Source organism: Sceloporus undulatus, chromosome 2 (assembly GCF_019175285.1).
Source record: "Sceloporus undulatus isolate JIND9_A2432 ecotype Alabama chromosome 2, SceUnd_v1.1, whole genome shotgun sequence".
NCBI lineage: Eukaryota > Metazoa > Chordata > Lepidosauria > Squamata > Phrynosomatidae > Sceloporus > Sceloporus undulatus.
This window is the reverse complement of record NC_056523.1, coordinates 154644513-154666679: the sequence shown is the minus strand read 5'-3', so window position 1 is coordinate 154666679 and position 22167 is coordinate 154644513. Positions and strand designations below refer to the sequence as shown.

The window sequence follows — 22167 nt, the reverse complement described above, 5'->3', positions numbered from 1 at the left end:
TTTTTTTGGAGCAGGGGAACATTGTTCATGTTCAAGATTGCATTCTCTTGAGACAAGGGGCAGATTAATCTTTTGAAGGCTACATGATTGTTGGGGGCACAGGGGAGCCATTCCACACCCCTTCTTCTGTTGATTTATTAACCCAGAGATCCATGTGTTTCATTCATTATCTTTTAGAGGCCATCACAGCAGTCACACAAAGTTCATCAGCAGGTCTGACTTGCTGCCTAGACCAAGAAAAACAAACAAGCAAACAAGTCCTTGAATTCCCTCATCCTTTTGTTTTTGCATCTCTCTCATCAGGTTTCTTCCATTGCTTACAACTCTGCTCCTGCAGCACCTTTCAACAGTCACCACCCTGGTGAGCTCTGCATTGGAGAGTAGAGGTATCAGGAGAAAAAAGACACAGGTGGGCTTGAAAGATCTGGAAACTTTGCATTTCCTAGTCCCCAATAGAAATGCATGACAAGGGAAGGCTATAGTGAGGAAATCTTGTTATTGTTGTGTACCCTTTAAGTTGTTTCTGACATATGGAGACCCCCCAAGGTCACCCTATCATGGGGTTTTCTGAGCAAGATTTGTTTGGAGGGAGGTTTCATTTGCTTCCTCAGAGGCTGAGAGAGTGTAACTTGCACAAAGTCGCCCAATAGATTTCCATGCCTGAACAGGGATTCGAACCCTGGTCTCCAGAGTCACAGTTCAGCATTCAAACCACTATACTATGTTGGCTCATTTAGTGAAGAAATGGGCAGAGACAAAACAAACTAATTAATTAATTTGTTTTATTTATATACCGCTATTCCAAAGATCATAGCGGTGAACAGCAAGTAAGCTAATTAGCAAGTGAGCTAATTTGCCCCCAACAGTCTGGGTACTCATTTTAGCGACCTCGGAAGGATGCAAGCCTGAGTTGAGCTTGGGCCCTTTTGCTGGTCTTGAACTCGCAACCTTGTGGTTTCAAGTGAATGGCTGCAGTACAGGCATTTAACCACTGCGCCACCAGAGCAGCTGCTGACTGAGTGGGACAAAATACCAGAACACAAAACTCTGTAGTGAAAGTTAAACCTAGATAGGGGAGGAACCAAGTACTGGAACACTGCACAGCATGAATGGCACAAGGGAAAATGACATAGTGTAGGGCTGGTGAAGGGTTGCGGCTGAGGAGAGAAGATAGTACCACATGAGAAGAACAAAATTAGCTGGTTCTGGTGCAGATGTTTTCAGCCATGTGAAGAATTACATTATTTCACTTGCATTTAGTGCAGAGCTTAAGAGGTAATATGTTTTTCCAGTGGGTTACCTTGGTAAGTAGTTATCTTTTGCATTAACAAATTGGAACAGTGTTAAATTTTAGCTGTACCTGCTAGGGTTACAGTTCATTGCTCATGGTTAAAAGGTGAACTGGGAGGTTTAGGATTAAAACACAGCTATTAAACTGAAACAAAGACATTCTTTAAAAAAGGTTTATTGCAAAATTCAGTATTTGGTAGCACTTGTAGAGTTCACTGATCACAGTACAGAGCAAACCAGCAGTCTTGTTATGATTGTGTTCAGTTCTTGTTTTGGATTTCTTGTACACACAGACACACACCCTCCTGGTCATGCTAATAGGGCATGTACATAGACAGTAAATTGTGTTGCAGTCAGTTATATATGTCATTTAGTATTGGAAATCCTTGTAAAAATACAGCAGAACCTCGTTAACCTGTAGGACAACTAGGTTTTGCCACATACAGTTAGTGTGTTCCTTGCCATGTTAACATGAAAGTTTTCATAGCATAAGGATCATATGGAAGTTTTGCATTATTCAGACTTAAGTAATATTACATTTACCATTATACAGTACATTTACTGCTTTTCTAGTGGTACAGTGGTAAACAATTAATAAGGGTATCCCTGCTAAATAAATAAATAAATAATACAATTTATGAACACAAGCCACATTTTGTTCATATACTCACTAGTTCAGAAAAAGAAAAGCTAACTGCCTTATCAAGGGTACTGCATCTGTTCCATATCTGCTGCAATTTATCAAGGTTCTGCTATGTATGATAAAGTGCTGAAGTTGAACTGCAACATGATTTTCATATTTTTCAGGCAATGACAGTGAGTTGATTTGCTAAAGCCACTTTGATGTGAGAACACTGTTTCCTGTGTTCTGGGCATTGTTACACCATGAACTAAAATGAGTTTAGCAGAGCATACTTCAAAATAAGTATGCTTAAGATCACAGCCTAGTGTTTTGATGTTGTAGAGACTTGAAAATATGCTCCTTTGAAAATCAGCTCTAAGCCCTGTCCATATTAATATTGCAAGGATTTCAGCAAGTGAATTCAGGACTCAGGTCTCTTCCTCATTGCTGAGGCTTTAGGAAAATCACAGACTGGATTGTTGCTCATCTCTGTGCCTGATAATACATAAATACCTTAGTAGAGCAATCATCATACATTGCCACTTCCATTAAAATATGGAGAAATTTTTATCTGTACTGTGTGTATTCAGAACCAAAACAGACATTTCTGTTGTGTCATTTTGTCCCCCTGAGTTGTCTTGCGACAAAAAGATGCATAAAAGTGGGGCAAGCAAGCATGTGTCAGCTTTGATAGCTGTCAAAAGTAAGTGAATAGCCAACATGTTGTCTTTTATAATTCCCTTTCTTTACATATAACTGACTGAAAATGGGAGAAAAATCCAGCTGTATCAACCACGTTCCCTCTGAATCCACCAACAAAATCCTTATCTGAGGTCTGTGCTACTAAGTTTAACAACCATCCTAGGTGATAGTGTTAACATGTTTGGACCAGTTACTGATACCTGTGGCAGTTGTTGCGTGTTCTTGTTATACTGCAAAAATGTAAACTTCCATACTTGGGTACTTTTTTTTCCTTAATGGAAAGTTTCTCTTTGCTGTATTAGGGTCCCAGCAGTTACTGTTGTGTTGAGTTCTTCAGAATATACATAGTGCATGAGAAGTTTATAAGTACCTAAGATCCCAAGACACAATCCATATGTTAGACTTGTATGTCATCACTGGGAATTGCATGGTGCTAATGACTGAGACATCAATTTATATAGTTTGACCAGCCATGTTTATAATTTTTCTGTAAATCACAGTTGTGATCTTGGTACGATGCCTATGTGGAGGCACCAGTGCACACAATCAGTATCTCCATGTCATTCATGGAGAGCTCTGCACACTCCCATAGATGATGGTGTGGATGTTATCAAATGAAAGAACGGGGCTCAAAATGGACTGAGTTCATATTCTCAATTGGTGAAAAACTGGCTTAAGCCTATATCCATAGGCCTTGCTACAAAAAAACTTGAAGGTCTCATTTACGTTGTATTCACAGATATTGCGAAGATTCATCCTAAAAACTCTTTTGCCTGATTCAGGCCTGTTGCAGACTGCCAAAATAAGGCTGCTTCGGGTCTCTTTGGAGGTATGCTATTTAAATGATGCATGGGTCCTAAGAGTCCGGAGGTCGCACCAAAGCCACACTCCATTCCTAAGCACTGGAGTGCAGCTTTGGTGAAGCTTCTGGATTCTTAGGATGCATGCATCATTTAAACAGCATGCTTCCAAAGAGACCCGAAGCAGCTTTATTTTGGCAGTCTGTAACAGGCCTCAGTAAACATTTAAGTTCAGACTCCTCACTTACTACATAAATGCTCTTAATACAATACAGTTGGCCCTCTGTATCCACATATTCTTTATCAACAAACCCCAGCTTGAAAATATTTAGAAAATATATAAATTCCCAAGGAACAAACTGATTTTGCCATTTTATTTAAGGGACACCATTTTACTTTGCTATTTATATAACAGGATGAGCTTCCATGGATTTAGGTATCTACAGAGGGTCCTGGGACCAAACTCCAGTGGTTACTAAGCCCACTGTACCTAACTTCAAGTGATCAGGACCCTGCCTTCAGCACATTTGCCAACCAGAACTGTAGTTTTGGTACTTCAGGGATTGTACTCCAGAAAAGCATGGATGAGGTTCATTTTTAAAAGACATTGGCTATAATCCTCTTGGTCTCATATACTGGCATGGCACTCTGTTATGCCACCATATGTTTTTCTTTGAATGTTGCAGAAGGAAGTATCTTGTACTTCCCTATGCAACACCACTTGGTCCAGGTGTGTAACAGCAACTGGGGAGGGCTTACAGGTGCAGTTGAGTCACATCAGCCATTAACTGGCTATGTAGATGCATCCATATGTATTACAGCTGTCCTCATATACCCTGAGAGGAATGAGCAGCCTTATGCTAGGGAAAGATGCTTCTTCCTGAGGTGTGCAAGGGCAGCTGGCATACACTTAGGTGCATCCCTGCATCTGATCAGTAGCCGGGGGAATATTGTGGTGCCTGCAAGTCTTCTGACTGAAGTTGTGCACCTGGGGAGGAAGGGAGGAAGACAGAGCAGCCTCTGCCCCTGGTGAGTACACCAGCAAATTTACTGGATCTTGGCCATAGCCTTTCTCTCTACCCGGCTTAATAGGAAAAGATCCTGATTATAGTTGCTTACACATTTAAAAATAATCTCGAGAACAATTAACAAAATAATGTTAAAATAAAGACTAGTGAAGGGTTGTTTTTTAAAATCCACAGATTTGCTCCCACAAGACAGCCTCTAATATTCTTAAAGTAACAATAAATACTAGTTTTAAATTAAAATGTATTAAAGTCATGTTTTTCCAACTGCCAAGAGGGGAGTACAAGTCTTCAACAGTGTCAACCTACATATATCTGCTAGAAGCAAATCCCACTAAGTTCAGAGAGACTGTCGTCCAAAACACCCTGCAGAAATAATCCAGTTTGAGACTGCTTTAATTTCCCTGGCTCAGTACTATGGAATCCTGGGAGTTGTAGATGGATACCAGTCTCTGGTAGAGAAGGCCAAATGTATCACAAAACTAGTTCCCAGAATTCCCTAGCACTGAGCCAGGGCAGGTAAAGCGGTCTAAACCTGGATTATTTCTGCAGTGTGTTTTGGATCTGTGTTCCAATGTAATGGTACAAGGTTGCAACCTAAGATTGCAATGCTATGCTCACTTGGGTTTAATTCATATTTAAAGTATGAAACTTAAAAAGTTCTGAATAAGCAAGCATAAGTTTGGACCATAAACATTGGAATCTGGAGTGAAACAGAATATTCTCAAGAAATATCTGAAATAGTAACTGGCCATAAAATAGAAGTGGTAGCCTCCTACTTCCAAGCATTTAAGAAAGTCAAACAAGTTTTTAAAACAAAGTAACATTCTGTTAATTCTCTAGGTTAAGGTAGAGAGCCCTGTGGTTTCCTGATTTTGCTGGTTTCCAACTTTCACCTTCCTTAGCTACTGGCTATGTAGGTTAGGAGTTATGGAAGATGGAGTCCAACATCTGGAGAATCACAGATTCACCACCCCTGCTCTAACTATGCCATCTACCCCAACACCCCTTCCCCTGAAAATCTAGAATAAACTTTTTGATCTGATAAGAAAACTAAAAAGTTCAGAATGATTTCTTTCACCAAATCATCTCTTGTGTCATCATTCTTTTCTTGCTGATTGACAGAATAAGGTTTCTTGGTATGAAATCTTAGCAGGCAATAAAAAAGGTTGGTAAGTGAGTTTCTGATACGTGACCCATATTACATTTTTCTTTCACCATAAATGATCCCCCCCCCCAATTATTTTGAATTCATATGTTTCATGTGTCTGCTTGAAAATATGAGAATTTTGAACCACAACTTCATGCTGGACAGGAGTGTGTGAACAAATTTAGCATTCCAGGTGTTTACAAATTAACGTTAATATTTCTGAAAGGATTGATAGCATCTGTTCACATTTTTTTGATTTTGCATTCCCTTTAAAAAATATAGTTTTTAGAAGGTGGATTGGAGCTGACTTGCTTTTGCCCAAGTCTTTAAACATGGTGTGTATTTTAAAATTCAAGCCATACTATCACAACCTCTTTCAGAATCCTCATTTTAAGCAAGATCAGGTTCTATGAAGTCATCTGGTACTTGCTGCAAAGTCTGTGACACATTCTCGTGTATGGGTTGCTTCTTACTTGGACACTGTAAGTTTTTGCAAGGCCTCACCAAAGAAAGAAATACAGCAGCCAACAGCATACCAGCAGCACAAGAATAGAATGCAGAACTATAATTCTTCGTAGTATCCACTAGCACACCTGGGCAGGGAGACAGGGAGATAAAAATGAATGTGTTAAAAGCTTCAGTTTATATCAGTGAAGATACCAAACAAAGATTGGTCCTTTCATAGCTGTTTATAGCTATTATGTCACCCAAAGTGATCTTTCCCAAGTTCAAAAAGCAGCTTGGGGATTTAATTTAAGAATTTCCTGTCCCTGGATCTCTTTAGGTTACTCTCCTGCAGGTATCCATGAATTGCAGTAGGTATGTTAACAAGCAGTTTGGGGAGTAGGGGGGAATCCTGCAGGAAAAGCTTCTAGGGGAAAAACTTTTATAAACGCATGCACAACCTTTTGGCTTATGACTAAATTTCACTAATTTAAGGAAGATGATATCCTATTCACTTCAGTGAAATGCATTTCCAAGTAAATGTGCTTTGGACTTCAGCCCAATCATTCTGTGAACTCAAATTTGTAAACAGTTTTGGAAATGTTGTTGACGTTGCTTCCTAAACTGCAGTTATTAAACAGATCTGCCACTGTATTGCACAGACCTTCAACTTCCAAACAGTCTGTTTTTCCTAGCAATGCAATGAAAAACTCAATTTTAGAAATTGATTAACCCATTACAGTATAGGATTTTTTTGTGTATGTTGTAGTAGCAGTAATTAGTTGTGTAGAACCATGACTGTCGAAGCAAGTTTTCCTAAACAACAAACAATTCAGATCATTCCCTGTAAAAAAAAGGCCAGTAACTTGATTCTAAACAGATTCTAAATTCCTTTGTAAATAATTGTAAGCACAGCACACAGCAATAGTCAAAATTATATTTTCTCTTAATTATTCTGCTTAGCTGTAGCTAAACTTTTTAGAGGAGTTGTCTGGACAGTCTCTACATGCCAGCTGTTAGGCGAGATGTTAAGCGGAGAACTTCAATTTGTAGAGTCTTTTAAGTTGTAACCATTTAATCTCAATGAAAGCTTCTTCAAGAAGAGTAGTTTTGTTATTTTTAAAAAGGAAGCTGATAGAAACACATGTTTTGAAAATGTGCATATAGAATGTGTTTGAAGATGTGCTTTTGGAAATGTTAGCCTCTTTGGTTCTCATATTGGGTGAAAAGCAAGATATAAATCAAATAATTTTATGTCCTGCACTCTTTTGAGATTGTTTATCACTCAGCCCTAGTTGTGTAGGAATACTCCAGCTTCCTTCTGGTGCCTCTATGTGCATCTGCCTAGCCATGCTGCTGTTAATTAGTTTACTTGCTAATTAGCTTACTTGCTGTTCACCGCTATGATCTTTGGAATAGCGGTATATAAATAAAACAAATTATTATTAAATTATTAATTCACCCTTGTCATTTTTAAAACACTTGTTCCTTTTCCTGGCTCTCTCCTAGCTAGGACATGTAATCACTAAACAAAGCACAGAACATATGACTACATTAATATGAGTCTACTCATTTTTACCTGCAAGGGGTGGTCCAGCCAACCCTGATAAACTTTGAATAAATACATAAACTCCTGCAGCAGACGACATCTTCTCAATGCCAACTACATCATCTTCAGCCAGCATAGGAATGTGTGTGCCTGCTACAGTTCCAAGCATAAAACCGAAGAAAATGCTACACATCATTAGTCCCCAAAATTCATAAGCAAGTGGGAAGGCAAAGAGGGCAATATCCAGCAGAATGACACATATGAGTTCAATGTAAATTTTCCGAATAGGTTTTTTGTTGAGGACCCAGCCAGCGCTGATTCTGCCAAAGACCTCCGCGATTGCCATTGCTGACAAGATGTATGCAGAGTGGTCCTTGTCGATTCCGAGGCTCATGCTGAGGGGGATGATGTATAGGGAAGGGGCAAAGAATCCCAGAGTAGCAAACAAACCAAAAAGTGCATAACAAATAAAGCTATAGTCTTTCAACACGGAGAAGTCTAGCAGTTGGATTTTTGGTTCCTTGGTTGGAATGCTACTAGATTGTGTAAGCATCTCAGTGTTTTCCTTTGGTTCTTCTTCATTTTTCAGTTCCAGTTTGGCATCTCCAGACATGTTGCGAGGTGAGGTAGTTATTTCTACTCCTGAGTCAATGGAATCTATTGAGGTGCGGGTCTGTTCATTTTCAAGCATGTACTTTGTCTCTCTTCGCTCTTCCACTGGGGAGACTTTTACTACTTCCTGTGCTTTGATTATGATGGGTCGTAGCAGTGCTCCACAAGCAACAATTCCAAGCTGCAGCAGACCAACAAACAAGAGGCTGTATCTCCAGCCAATGTGTTCTTTCAAAGCAGTGATAGCTAGAAAATAAGGAAAAAGTGAAACATCCATTAATGGAACAGAGGGTGCTAACTTATAATACAACATAAAGGTACAACTTTTGGGGGCCCCAACCTAGTCATTTCCCCAAATTGTGCACATACATAGGCTACCTACACTCCTGACTCAGACTCAAGGCAGAAAAAGATATAGGACAGTGTAGGCCTCATGCACTAGGGCTGCTTCTTTGCCTGAGCAAGTGGTATTCCCTCTGCACAATACACAGTTTCCCAAATGTGTACTGTGTAGACAGATAAGAAAGTGAGAGCAGAAGATACCAGCGCAAGTTAGGCACTGATACCATGTGGCATGTGGGGAGGAAATCCAGTGTGGCTCCCCTTCTGTCCCTAGCAGTATGAACATTTCCTGAAGAGGGGGGAACCCTATATTCTCAGTTATAAGATAATAAGTAAAATGATCAGAAGTAGTAAAGTAAAGACATGCTTCCTCTTCTGTAATACAGCCAAGAGTGACAGGGTTTATAGCAGGGTTGGCAGGTTTAAACCAAATAACTTTAAAAAGCCACACTTCTAGAATGAATGTGTGTGTACACACCTATTACTGTTTACCAGCCCACATAGTGGAACAATGACTGTGAATTTTGACATTTAAACTTAAGCAGTTTATTGGCTGTTCACTGTTAGGCCAGTATCTAGTGTCAGTTGCTTCTTTTAAATCATTTTATTCTGTAGTGCAAAAAATGCTATTCAAAAACAAATACTTCAATTAACATAAGTTCAATCAAAAAACTTGCTTTAAAAGAACACTTAAAAAATTATTATTTAATGTAGTGGCCATAACATCTGGAGTGCACTTTGCTACTTAAATGTCTATATTTATTTATATCGAAAGCCCTGTTTTTTTCCAACCCTGGAAAAGATTTTCCACTTTGGGAAAGTACTGGGGGAATGTACATCTTATCTTAACACCTTCCAGGTAGGCTTGGTGGAATTCACTCTTGCAAGACCCCAGGTTTTGGGTTTCGTAAACAATGAGGCATGCAGCTTGTATACCAAATATCCTTCCAGGCTTCTTAGGTCTTTGGAGGTGGAGTGACTGCTCTATACTATACAAAGCCTGGAAGGATATTTGGTATACAAGCCACATGCGTCCTTGCCCACTGGACTGTGTATAAAGTCAACATGTTCTGCAAAGTAAAATACAGTCCGTCCTCGACTTACGCGGGGGATCCGTTGTGGATCCCTCCGCGTAAGGCGAATTCCGCCTATGCTCGAGCCACATTGGAAACAATGGGGCTCGTGTGCGGTGGCGCGCATGCGCACGCGCGCAGGGCACAACAGGCGTGCGCACCCATTCAATTGAATGGGACGCGCCGCCCCTTCCGCCCTGCGGCTTGAGTGCGTATGGCGCGCCCACGTATGGCACAGACGCACTGTAATGTCAGGTTCAAAATCCTATAGTATCTGAATTTACATTTATAATAACCAACAGGGAGTAAGGTGGGTTCGGAACATGCCTCTAGACAAAATTATCATGGAGACTTGATCCCCTTTGCAATATCTCTTCATGTTTTGAAGGAGATATTGTACAGGCTTGGGTTTCCCTTTTCCTTCCCTCCCAGGTTCTTTGGCATTTAACCCCATCCCAATAGTGGCTTTCCAGCTAGTAGGTATTTTTGAGATTTATTTTAAGAGAAGAAAGAAGATCTGGCTACTTAGAAAGGAATGAAGGATTGCCCTCTGGTTCTAGCAGAGGAGCATACATTCTGAAGGCTTGACAGTGTATCTTGTTTTATCCTATTTTCTGAAAGGACTTCGTGGCTTTTTAGTGGAGGCAGCAGGAAACTGCTCTCTATATCTAATTATGTACAGAAATATAATAAGTGCTTTTGTTGAGGAAACAAGTTTCTGGATTAAGGACAAAGATTTCAGTTCAATAAAAGATCTTTTTTTAATGCTTTGCAAAGCTACATGGGCTTATACGAGTTTGGTCAGGAGGACTGTTAGACTGCAATCTGGTAGATTTGACTTGAGATCATCTTACCATGCTATGGTACCTTACATACTGCAAAGCCAAAGTTGATTTGGACTCTTGGTGAATGTTTTAAAAAGATCAACTGATCCACAGAACCATTCTAATCTGGAAACATGAGCTTTGTATTTGAGGAGGAGTCAGTCCAATTGAGAGGCAGACAGAAATTTAGTTGCAGCTGTGTCTACCTCATAGACCAGGGGTTGGCAACCCCTGACCCATGGGCCAGATCCGGCCCGGCGGCAGGACCGGCCCCAGCCTGGTTCTGCTGCTGCCGCCGCCAAGCCCACTGCCGCTTAGGGATGGCATATCCCTAATGCGGAGAGAGAGGCCTGGGGCCGTGGAGGAGCCCAGGAGGCGGCCTGCCCAAGCCCTTCCCTTTGGCTGAAAGGGCCCCTTGGAGCCCTTTTGGCCAAAAGGAAGAGCCGAAGGGAAGGGCCTGGGACGGATGCCCAAGCCCTTCCCTTCGGCCAAAAGTTCCGCCCTCGGCATGCGGCTCCGCCCCTGGAGGGTGGAAGCTCCACCCCCGGCACGCGGCTCGGCCCCAGAGGGTGGAAGCTCCCCCCTGGCTTCGCCCTCCAGTTGTCTGAGGGACAGCAACCTGGCCCCCGGCTCAAAAAGGTTGCCTACCCCTGTCATAGACGATATTAACTGGGAGGTTTTATTTAAAAATTTGTAGGGGAGCAAATTTTGATATGACCTTTTATAAAGTTATACTATGAAGCCAAAAGAACTAAGATAAATGTAAGATCCAGGCCATGGATAGGGAATCTCTGGTCTACAAGTCTGATATTGCCCATAGCAGGGGGCTGCTCCTCTCATTCACCAGCTTTCTCTGCCCTGCCTTGCCCCCTCTCTTGAGTGAGTAAAATCTCTTTAGCTGCAGCATGCAGTAGGAAGGTTGTTCCTTTCGTTAAGACTTCTATTTTTTTTAAAAATAACTTTAGCACTTGGGATTTGATTTCAGGAATCAGGAAGGAATTGCTGGTGTTTCCAGTGTTGCAAGCCCTGCTTGACAGAATTATTCCCCAATGCTGGAGTTAGACTTTTCAAAAAACTTGGTTGGTGTTAATACAGTACAGGATTTTAAAAAACCTAGTTGCAAGGCACACGTGAGGTTGATGCCGAGGATGGGAGTATTAGCCTCCCCAACTGTCTACTCCTTCCTCTTGAAACGCCACCCTCTTTGAACACTCAAGCCTAGCTGCTGGGAAGGGAGCATTTTCAGGTAAGAAAGTGAATTAGTGAGTGTTTGGGGGTAATCATACAATCATGTTGTACATGTGACATGAGTTATATGTCAGTAGTGGGCTGTCCCACACTGTTAACTTACAGTTTCTGTCATGATCCTTATCCAGAGTTAATTCTGCCCTCAGGCTGAACAAGGTTCCCTACCCCTGGGCCAAGCAACCACATGCCAGCGAGAAAACCAAGACATCAGCATCAGTACCTGGTGCAAAAGAGAAGACAGCAAAGCATTCTCCTGTGGAAGCTACAGCTGTGACTAATGAGCGCTTTTTGTCAAAGTACTGTGACAGAATGGTGACGGTTGGGAGAAAGGTAAGGCAGTATCCTAGTCCTGTGAACAAATATCAAACAAATGCCATTAGTATAAGACAATCAAGGAAATGTTGATATGGGACTAAATTTTTGCAGTTTTTCCCTCCCTGTTTTTATATTTTTCAGTCACTCACTATGGCCAGTACCCACCCACAAAGATACTGATCCTTGAATAATGGCACTTTTTGCCAATTCCCACCCACAATTTGTATAATTGTTCCATTCACAGAAATGCATTATGACAGATTTCTTAGTGATAAGATCTTGATATATGCTCTACCAGGTAGTTATAAAAGTTGTAAGTGTATCATGTTAATAACAACCAAAGTCATTTAGCAGAAACAGATAGCCCCACAAAATTTACCAAGCTACCTTGGGCCACTAGATTCCTTGCTTGCTTCCAGATCTGAATATAAACATTTATCTTGAAAAATTAGGATAGATGGCAGCTTCACAAAAAACTGGAACCTGTAACTCACCCGAGATTATGCCAATGGAAATGTACATTTCAGTAACAGTGCGTGCAAAGGAGCCTCCAACCATTCCAGTGCTTATCAGCAAACCTCCAATAATCACCACCAAACGATGACCAAAACGATTGGCTAGTACTGTAGAAAGAGGAGCTGCAAAAGAGGGGAAAGGGTCATTTTTAGCAACTGTACCTCTCTTAAAATTGTAGTAGCTGCAAGGTATGCTAATAGGAGGAACTGTGTTGGCTTTTTGTTACATAATGGGGCGGTACACACGGGCCGCGAAACGCCACCCCTCTTTGCTGCACCGTGTTGCTGCAGCAACCATACAGGGCAGCAACGCCGCACAGCAAAAAGAGCCGCCTAGAGCAGCTCCTTTTTGCAGTGAGATAAGGGCTGTGTTGCAGTCCTTATGATGTTGCTTCCGCACAGAGGCGTGTGGGCGCTCCGGTGCCCTTAAGTCACAAGGCTGTGTGTGGACAGGGCCGCAGCCTTGTGACGTAATGGCACCAATATTAGGGCTCGGCTCATATTGATGCTGAGCCGTAGCGAGCCCTAATTTTGGTGTCAGAGTGTTACAAAGCACCCATGTGTACCACCCCAATGATACACTTGCCTATTATGCTAAGAAGAAATAAAACATGGATTGATATAACTAAGAATTTTGCCCTTCTGTTAGTCCCCCTTGAATCTTAGCTGCGAGGGGAAGAAGTGGGATATAAAGTTAAAGACAATCCAGGTTGACAAGATTTCAAAACTTTACCCCATCACTCCCCAAATACCCTGTACTAAACAGCACATCAATCTAGCATAGGCTAGCCAATGATGCAGTAATCCAGAACAGTATTCCTTAATTGTTTAATTTCTTATCATTAAACCCTAGCAGCTAGGACTCAAGTGATAATTCCTCCTATGTCAGTAAACTTAAATAACCCACCATATAGAGCTGTTGCTACTATTACTACTACTACTACAGCAACTATACACATACACTTTTCAGGAGTGGACTTTTCTCCAAGAAACCTAACTGATGCGATTTATTTAAGTATGGAAACAACTGTGAAATGGAAACAAGCCCTCAGTGTTCTGGACTCTTCTTTCAGTGTTATCTTTCCTTAAAGAAGAGCTGGTTTGATTGAGTTGTCTCACTTGAGATAAATGCTAAAGCCAGGGTGGGGATGCGGGGAGAGTTTCTCCTGTTCCAGATACGTACACTGAAATCAGCAACTCTGCCGTCTGCACCTTCCATTCATCAAAGAAGAGCTGGTACAGGTGATTGTATCTTCTCAAATTCCTTGCCCTCCTATTTCCCTTGCTTTTTCCTAAGATTTTTCTTTTTGCTTTCATGGTAGATGTAAATTCATGTACTGAGCATCTTCTTCATTTATGTGAGACAACAGTAGAAGTTACTAAAGGCCAGTATTCTTGCCTAGTTCTCTCTTAAATTGCAGGGTCAGCCTTATAATGAGGCAAGTCTGTGAAACCAGCTCAGATCTACCTATATTTGTTGATCTTAGTTTTTGGTATTTATGCAAGATGCACAGACATAACTAACAGCCTAGAACAAGGCACATTTAAGTCCACTGAAATCAGTGGATTTAGGCATGCTGAAATTCCTATAGGTTCCAGTTGTTAAGAAGTCAACTGTTTAGCATCTACTGTATACTCACCTGTAAATGTTAGTACAAACACACATATTGAGATTATCCATGATATCCTGCTATTGGTTTCTTCAAAACTTTGCACTAAGTCTGTAAAGAAGACTCCAAAAGACTTGATGATTCCGTATGTCAGGGCCTCCACAAAGAAGAAAGCAAAAGCCACAACCCAGCCCCATCCTCCATCAGGCACTTTAGTATAAACATTTGGAGCAATGCATGACATTCTTGCAGCTTTGACGGTCATTTTTGCTCTGTAATAGAAAAGAAGATCAGGACATCAGGACATCTTCTAAAACTATGCCATAAGCCTATATCCTCAACATGCCTGCTTGGAAGTATGTCTGATGAAGTCAATGGTCCCTACTACCATAGCAAAGATGTTTTGGAACACAGCCCTGGTTACAAAAAGCAGCTGCCCTTTCATGGCACTTAGAAAGCTGGAAGCAACAGTTAGCTGATTGCTACTTCAAGATGGTATACATCTTATCTCAACAGAAGTTTGTCCTTTTATGATCAGATTGGACTAGTTGAATTAGGAACCAGAAAATGTATTTATTCATAAGGACCAGCTGTTTCCATTTAAGAACAAGCAATTAAGTAACTGTCATCTGACTTAAATACAGTGTAAGAGAAACAACTTTGTGAGAAACCCATGACAAGCGCAAACGCTCTGTGAAATTGCACCAACACAGTGACAAGATGGTCCTAAAATTGCAGTTTTGGGTTGCATTTGCAGCTAGTTAACATCCCTTAAAGCAATTAGACTGACCTTTCAGGCTAAGATTATGTTACATTATAGACCCGTCAGTCTCATAAGTTCTGTATGCCTTCTGCTTAGATGGAAAGTTATGTAAACTATCCACAGGATGATTTTTGATATTCCTGATTTAAAACAAATAGAACAGCCTGAGTGCTTGTAGTGGCTGCCACTATTCAAGTGACAGGGACTTTGACTGAACTACCTAGTTCATCTGGCCTATAAATATTAAGCACACATGGAGGACTTTGTGTTACTCCTATACAAAGTTCATGTTTTCCCCCTACCTCTGTCATTGTCTTCCCACTGGTGCTTGGTAACTTATAAACTGCTTTAAATTATCTTATCTTTCCAACCCCCTGCAACAACTTGCTGCTTTAAGCAAACAAAAAATAAATAAATTACAGTAACACTATTAGTCAAAAATGGACACCAGGCAAAGGAAGACATGGAGTACTTTTCAGTCACAGAAGTTTAGGTGCAAAAGAGAAGCTCTGCTTCTCTTATAACTATTCCAGCTGGTTGAGCCTGTGCAGCCCGGCCATTAGGGCCGACCTGGGGGCGGAGTCAGGGTGTGGCATCTACACAACGCACTCCCTGACTGCCCCATGGCGGTGTGACACTGTGGACCTCACCACATGGCACACAGTGTCATGGTGCTCCTTTGGCACTGCATTTACATGACGCAGCGCCAAAGGAGCACCATAAAGCTGTGGCGCCGGGGGTTATGGTGCCCTTTCTAGGGCACGAAAAGGAGCGGCTTTTTGCAGCTTCTTTATGTGCCATGGAAAGGCCAGATCAGGGCTGTGGCATGCAGTTGCTGTGGCCCCGATCTGGGAAAAATAGATGCGGCTGCAGGCCGCCCCTTCAGGGGTGGTCTGCACAGCCCGTGAATTATATTCTTCACTAAAGCAGTACTGTGCACATAACCTCTTAAGCAGTCCTCCTGCTCTCGGAATAGTATATGTGGTCAGAATCTTCCATAGCAGTGAATCACCTTAAATGAACAAAAGCCAAAATTGCATCAGTACAGTGTGTTTTCATTAATGTGCACTATTACTTTTCAGATATAGTCAGTGCTCCTTGGATTCTGAAAAAGGTGAATGGAAGTAGTTCACTGGCTTAGAACTCCTAGTTTCTTTCCTGGGTTTTTGCATTTACCTTTCATGCATGTAGTTTCTTAAGAACAGGGACCCTCAAGTACTGTGCAGAACTCCAGCAAGCATTGCTGTTAGCCCATTTCAGTAATCGGGGGGGGGGGGGGAATCATAACTGAATAAATCATGTTTTGCCCCTCAGTTTTACTCTTTTGAATAGTTTAGAAATCTGTGCATACATTTAGGAGGAAACAACCCCATGTTGTCATTCCTAAGTGGCACATTTTGATAAGTCCCAATGAAAAGTGATTTAAATTTAACTGCATGTAATATAACAAGGAAGGAATCTTTCATACTGAAACAGACTAACACAGCTTTGTCTTTGAAAATGGCATATGATATATAATTCTGTATGTATCACATACAGTATTATTCATGCTACTCATAAGCAGCACTTCAGTATTAGGTCATGGACAGTATCCAGATGCACATGGGTCCAAGGCATCGATAAGCCTATTGAAATCAGTGGACTTAAAAGGGCCTGATTTATCACAGTTGAATTTTGAGAATCTTCTAGGAGAGTAGTAACAAAAGATTTAGGCAAAATAATAATTAGGGTTTGTTCTGAACAGTTTCAAGTGTATACATTAAAAGAGATGAAGGTGATCAGCAACTGCCTTAATATTCTCTCTCCTAGTATTTCTATTAATGGATGTATATTGATGTATATTACTGCTTCCTCCATGACCAAATAAGATTTCTTTCAACTTTACTGAGACATGGAGTTCAGGGATGTATACAAGCGACACGCTAGAGAATGACTGCCTTTACCCAAGAAACCAATCTGTACCACAAACCAGAAGCAATGTAATGCTATCTTAGAGATCTTTAAGTTTAAAAAAGGAATAATAAACCTTGTAAGTAAAAAGTGACCATAGTCTGTTTAGGTTTACTAGAAACAGCACTTATTATAGCAAGGCCTGCAGTCTGCAGGTGCTTATGAAACCAGAGAGCTGGACAGTCACCTCATGCTTGGAGGAATCCAGACAGGAACCTAGTACTTTCAGTGCTCTGTAAAAAAGACTCAGGCTTCCCATTACAACCTTGAAACAAACTGGTTAAAACCATCCTGTTTTGATGACTTGTTTTAAAATGTAACAATGCCTCCCACTTACCCAAAAAGGGATTTACAAATGACAGTGTTTTTTCCTCCCCCTACAATGGGCAGAAGGAAAATGCATTGATAAGCTGTATCTGCCATGTGGCTTTTGTACTGTCCTTTGGCCATGCAGCAGATAGAGCCAGTATGGAGCAGGGCTGATCTGGTCTTGAATAAATGGTCTCTCTTCCCACAGCTCTCTGCAAGACGGGCTCCCCTTAAACCAGCTTGATCTGCAGAATATTAGGAGGAGTCGCACACTGTGGCTTCTTCAGTACTACAAGGCATTCCCCCTCAGCAAAACGCTTGGGGTGTTTGAGTCCCCTCTTGCCCAGGGACTTGAATTGAGGTGGGATCCCTTCAGAGTTTGCAGACCTGCAGGGAGCAGAGGGGAGACTTCTGGTGGCCACCTTGCGCCTGCCATGCACTTTGCCTGGATCCGGTTTAAAGCGCCTTGATACCTTGCTGGGGTGTGGAGAGATGCAAGTCTGGCCGTGCTGCAAATAGCCACAAGCCAAATCTGTTCCATTAAGGACTAAAAAAGGGGGCAAAACTACACACACACACATACATACATTTCAGATGGGAAAACCAGGGGCCCCTCAAGGCTCAGCATGAGTGTCCTGTGAGGCAGTGAGGGCAGAAAGCAGTCAGGAGGAGGCATAGGTCCTCCATCAGTTTGTGCACTTTCAAGACACAGATGAGGCCACTGCTTCAAACTGGCTGCAGCCCCCTTCCCTCTTCTTCCTCTTTCTTTTCTTAAAAAGGGGGGAGTTGAGGTGCTGCTTAAATGATAACACACACTAACATGTGTCTGTGTGTATACATGTATATATGTGATGTGTGTGTGTGTATACAGAGAGAGATAGAGAGAGAGGGGGGATATATATATATGTATATATAGATAGATAGATAGATAGAAAAGTGAGGCGAGAGAAGGGTGTGTGTGTGAGTGTGTGTGTACACTGACAGCCAGACACGTGTGTACGCTCCAAAGTGTCGCCCACTGGGTCCCAGTGGGAAGACTTACCAGCCCGTGAGGGCGACCGGTGCTGCTGGTGGTGGTGCTGGGGGCTGAGAGGGAGGCGGCTCCGGAGGCGAGGGCTTCCTTCCTTCTTTCCTTCCCTCTGTCCGCCCAGGAGCCCAGCCTTGTCCTGCTAGGGCCAGGTCATCCTCCTCTTCCCTCCCTCCCTCCCTCTTGAACCCGGGGCTGCCTTGGAGCTGGGGGCCCCTCCCGAGCCCTGCGAGGCCGGGCTGCTCTCTTCTCCGTCAGGAAGGCTGCTGCCGCCGCCCCATGCCCCTCAGGAGGGTCCTTCTTCCTCTCGGTGCCTGCTCGGCTCGGCTCTGCCAGAGAGAGAGAGAGGAGCTTCTTATACCGGCTCCAGCCGGTCTCTGCCGGCACAGACACCCGGAGCGCGCGGAGCTCAGCAGCGCCATGTGCGCCACGGGAAGCACGCCGGAACTGCAGCCCAGTCCTTTCTCTCCTTGCTCGCCCGGCAGGGAGGGAGGGAGGGAGCTGGGCGCGCCCCCGACGCAGCCCCCGCGCGCGCGGCCTCCCCCACTTCGCCCTCCTCCTTTTCAGCCTTCTCCCCAATAGGGGTTCCAAAACGTCCTCCATTCTGAGCAGGACTGAGATAGACATAGATATATATATATATGTGTGTGTGTATTTATAGATAAACAGTTTCTATTCTTGACATGTTAAATATTTTAATGTATGACTATTTTTAACCCTTTAAAATCCATTTAATTGGTTTTTACATTTCTTTCTCTTTTCCTATTGTTGCCTTGTTTTAAATCGTGCTGCTTGGTGCCTGTCGCGGGTGGGCCCCCTTGAGCCCCTCTCTGGGGAGGAAGAAAGACAGGCTGAAAGACCTCCATTGTGGCGGCCAGGCCATCTGGCCAGTCCCGGGCAAAGCCAGGGAGGGAGGGAGGGAGGGCATGATGAGAAGGCCACGCCTAGGGAGTGCGATGCCAGGTGCCACCTTCTCCCTTCCCTTGCCCATCATCAGTTCAGAGTGTCCAGGTGTCCTCACCACAAAGGAGGACAGGGCATGGGAGAGAAATGGACATTCAGTCAGCAAATAAAACCTAGAAACAGACATATCAATCCATGCTTCTTAGTCATGCGCAAAATGGAGGACCTTTTGGATTCCTCCTGGACTAAAGGCTGGAATGGAGGACATGTCCTGGAAAAAGAGGATGTATGGTCATCCTGCAGGAGGGCGCTGAGCAGGGGCAGTGGGTATAGGAGGTGGGTCGGTCGCACCTGGGGAGTGCAGTGCCTTTGCCACGTTTGCTGGCTTGGGGCCACCTTCTCCCCTCGCCCATTAATACTCCCATTGAGCCCCTGCTGTTTTCCCCCTTGTGTTCCAGAACATGGGTTACATTATTTAAGGTCCACCATTTTTCTTCAATGTCCTACATTTTGGGCTGAGTTTTGTCCTGCAGTTGTCCTACAGTTTGGTCTTGAATTTGTTCCACATTTTGTCCCTGGTAAAAGTGGACAATTATGGCAGCCCTAGTTACATAGAATTACACTCATCCCTCCATAATTGCAGCTCTGATATTTGCAGATTTGATTATTCACAGAATTGGTTCATATGTTCTCTCTAGGAATATCTGGGCCCTCCAGTGCAACTCTATGGTCAGCTTTAACTAAAAGTCCCACTGAAAGACCTAGAGATTCCTAGAGAGACTACTAGGCCTTTGTAGCTCCTCAAGTGCGTTCTATGGTTAGTGTCTGTTGGACATGGACCACAGAATTGTGCTGGAGGACCTAGAGATTCCTAGAGAGGTGTCCTCTCCGGTAAAAACACGGTGCTTTTGATGTTTGCAGTTTTTTCATATTCACAGGGGTCTTGTGCCCCTAAGCCTAGCAAATGTGGATGGACAAGCGTATTTATAAAGATGTCTTAACTGCAGAGGAAGACAAAGCACACCAAATGTAGAGCATTCAAGAAAAAGGAAGGACATGACCAGGTACAAGCTGAAAGCACTCATATACGTATCAATTCATGCTCTTTAGGAGTTTATCACATGAAGTAGATCAGGAGTTTATCCCATGAATATCTCGGAAAAATCGCGTAGTTGAGCGAAACAATTTCACACAACATTGCGCAAGACCCGCCATTAAAATGTTCACAAAGAAACATTAATGTGCATCTTTTTACTTTCGGAATTCCAGCGACAATGCATTTCCGATATCACTTTATTTGCGCAATTGCATGCGATAGTCATCCTCACAGTTACTTGCCGTTTTTGCTTTATTTGCAGGATGCTTTAAATGCACTTTAATCTCTCTTTAATGCTGAAATTAGCTCCAGTGTGATAAACTCCTAGAGGGAACACTTCTCTCGACATTTGTAGACATTTGTTGTATGGTCAACTTCTGGCAGATATTGACAACAGAATTGGTTTGGAAGGCCTAGAGATCCCTAGAGAGGTGTTTTCCCAGGTAAAAGAAACAGTGGTCTTTTTTATTTGCGGTTTTCCCACTTTCGTATTGGTCCTGTACCCTTATCCCCAGGGAATGCGGAGGGCCCATTATATTCATAGAATGATTACCCTTTCAGACAGAGCTCAGTCATGTTTACTCAGAAGTTCAACCTTACTGAACTTCTTGGAAGGAGCATAGGAAGTCAGGTTGCAGGGAGCCATGTCTGGAAAACTCATTTGAGCTTGGAAAAACAATAATAATTTTTTAAGTATCATAGGCTTCATCTGCACTACAGAATTAATGCAGTTCGACACCACATTAACTGCCCTGGCTCAGTGGGATTTGTAGTTTGTTGTGGAGTGGCACCAGAGCTGTCTTTGACAGAGAAGGCTGAATGTCTCACAGAACTACAATCCCCCAAATTCTATAGCACTGAGCCAGGGCAGTTCAAGTGGTGGCAAACTGGATTATTTCTGCAGTGCGGATGCAGCCCCAGTTCCTCTGCAGGGAATGGGCGACCTTAATATCTTCCCATTTGTCTGCCACATGCGCCATAAGGATGTATCAGCCTTTCTCTCCATTCAGCAGAAGATGCTTTCATATTTGATTTGTGTGCTTTCATGTCCCTTCAGTTTGCCTCTGGGCTTATGAATTTCCCCATGAATTTCATAGGGTTTTCCTTGGCAAGGAATCCTCAGAACTGGTTTCCTCTGAAACAGAGCCTGCAGCAAAGCACCACAGAGGAGGACCAGGGCACTGCAAAATGTAGGGCATCCAGGAAAAGAAATTAGGATATTGCGGGATGAAAGCTTGAAGCATGTTTGATTCATGCTCACACCCGCTACCAAAATAGTATCGCATTTGTAGACAAAGTGGTCTTAAGTTTCAATTCTGCAGATGGACACACTGAAAATAAAAAAGAAGCTTTTAACTCAGTGCATAAAATGCAAATCTAAATGGAACAATTCTTAATTTATTAAGGAAAAAAAGAAAGTGATGACTCCTGACTCATCCACTGCGAAGGAAGACCAGGGCAGTGCAAAATGTAGGACATTTGTGGAAAAGATGGAGGACCTTACAAACTAAAAGCTGGAAAGACTCATTTACTGTAGTAAATGTAAATCCATGGTGTTTGATCGTGCTGAGAATGGAGTGCTTTTTGGAATACCTCCTGGACAGAAGGCTGAAAAGGAGGGCGCCTGGTCACCCTGTGCCTGGTATTCTTTGGTGGTCTCCCATCCAAGGACTAGCCAGGGTTGAGCCTGCCTACCTTCACAGCTTTACAGTCTTGGAAAAAGCTATGGCCTCAGGAAGGAAGGAGAGAAGCCTGGCTCTCAAGGCTCGAATCTTGGGGAGGTCATTTAAGGTGAATGGCAGTGTCAGGGAAGAAGGAAGGGAGCTGCCTGGTTCTATCTCACTGCAGCAATAATCCAGCTTGACACTGCTTTAACAGCCATAGCTCCATGCTGTGAAATTCTGAGAAATGTAGTTTGCTGACTCTGGCCCTCCTTTTCCAGGGCATGTCCTCCATTTCAGCCTTCTGTCTGGGAGGAACCAGGGGTGACCAAACACA

General features: G+C 42.8%; 3 protein-coding genes across 10 annotated transcripts in view; 2 read left to right on the top strand and 1 right to left on the bottom strand.

Moving 5' to 3' along the window:
• The window catches only part of MAP2K6 (mitogen-activated protein kinase kinase 6), a 1063669-nt gene that overhangs the window by 158229 nt on the left and 883273 nt on the right, over positions 1 to 22167 (top strand). The gene's annotated exons all lie outside the window — the stretch shown is intronic.
• SLC16A6 (solute carrier family 16 member 6) lies at positions 1450 to 18535 on the bottom strand. 2 transcript variants are annotated; one of them, XM_042449718.1, is made up of 7 exons: positions 18186 to 18535; positions 14152 to 14393; positions 12491 to 12634; positions 11902 to 12030; positions 7613 to 8440; positions 6094 to 6182; positions 1450 to 2984 (listed from the first exon to the last, which is right to left on the bottom strand). In XM_042449718.1, the coding sequence occupies exons 2-7, from the start codon at positions 14384 to 14386 to the stop codon at positions 2928 to 2930; spliced, it is 1482 nt and encodes a 493-aa protein (XP_042305652.1). In that variant the 5' UTR covers positions 14387 to 14393; positions 18186 to 18535; the 3' UTR covers positions 1450 to 2927. The 2 variants fall into 2 exon arrangements, with proteins under 2 accessions (XP_042305652.1, XP_042305651.1); XM_042449717.1 differs by lacking the exon at positions 1450 to 2984 and having other exon boundaries at positions 3542 to 6182; positions 18186 to 18531.
• ARSG (arylsulfatase G) overlaps positions 11881 to 22167 on the top strand; it is a 152949-nt gene continuing 142662 nt past the window's right edge. For all 7 annotated transcript variants that reach the window (XM_042449704.1, XM_042449705.1, XM_042449703.1 and 4 more), the window contains exon 1: positions 11881 to 12011. The gene's annotated coding sequence lies outside the window, so the exon portion shown is untranslated. The remainder of the gene's footprint in view (positions 12012 to 22167) is intronic.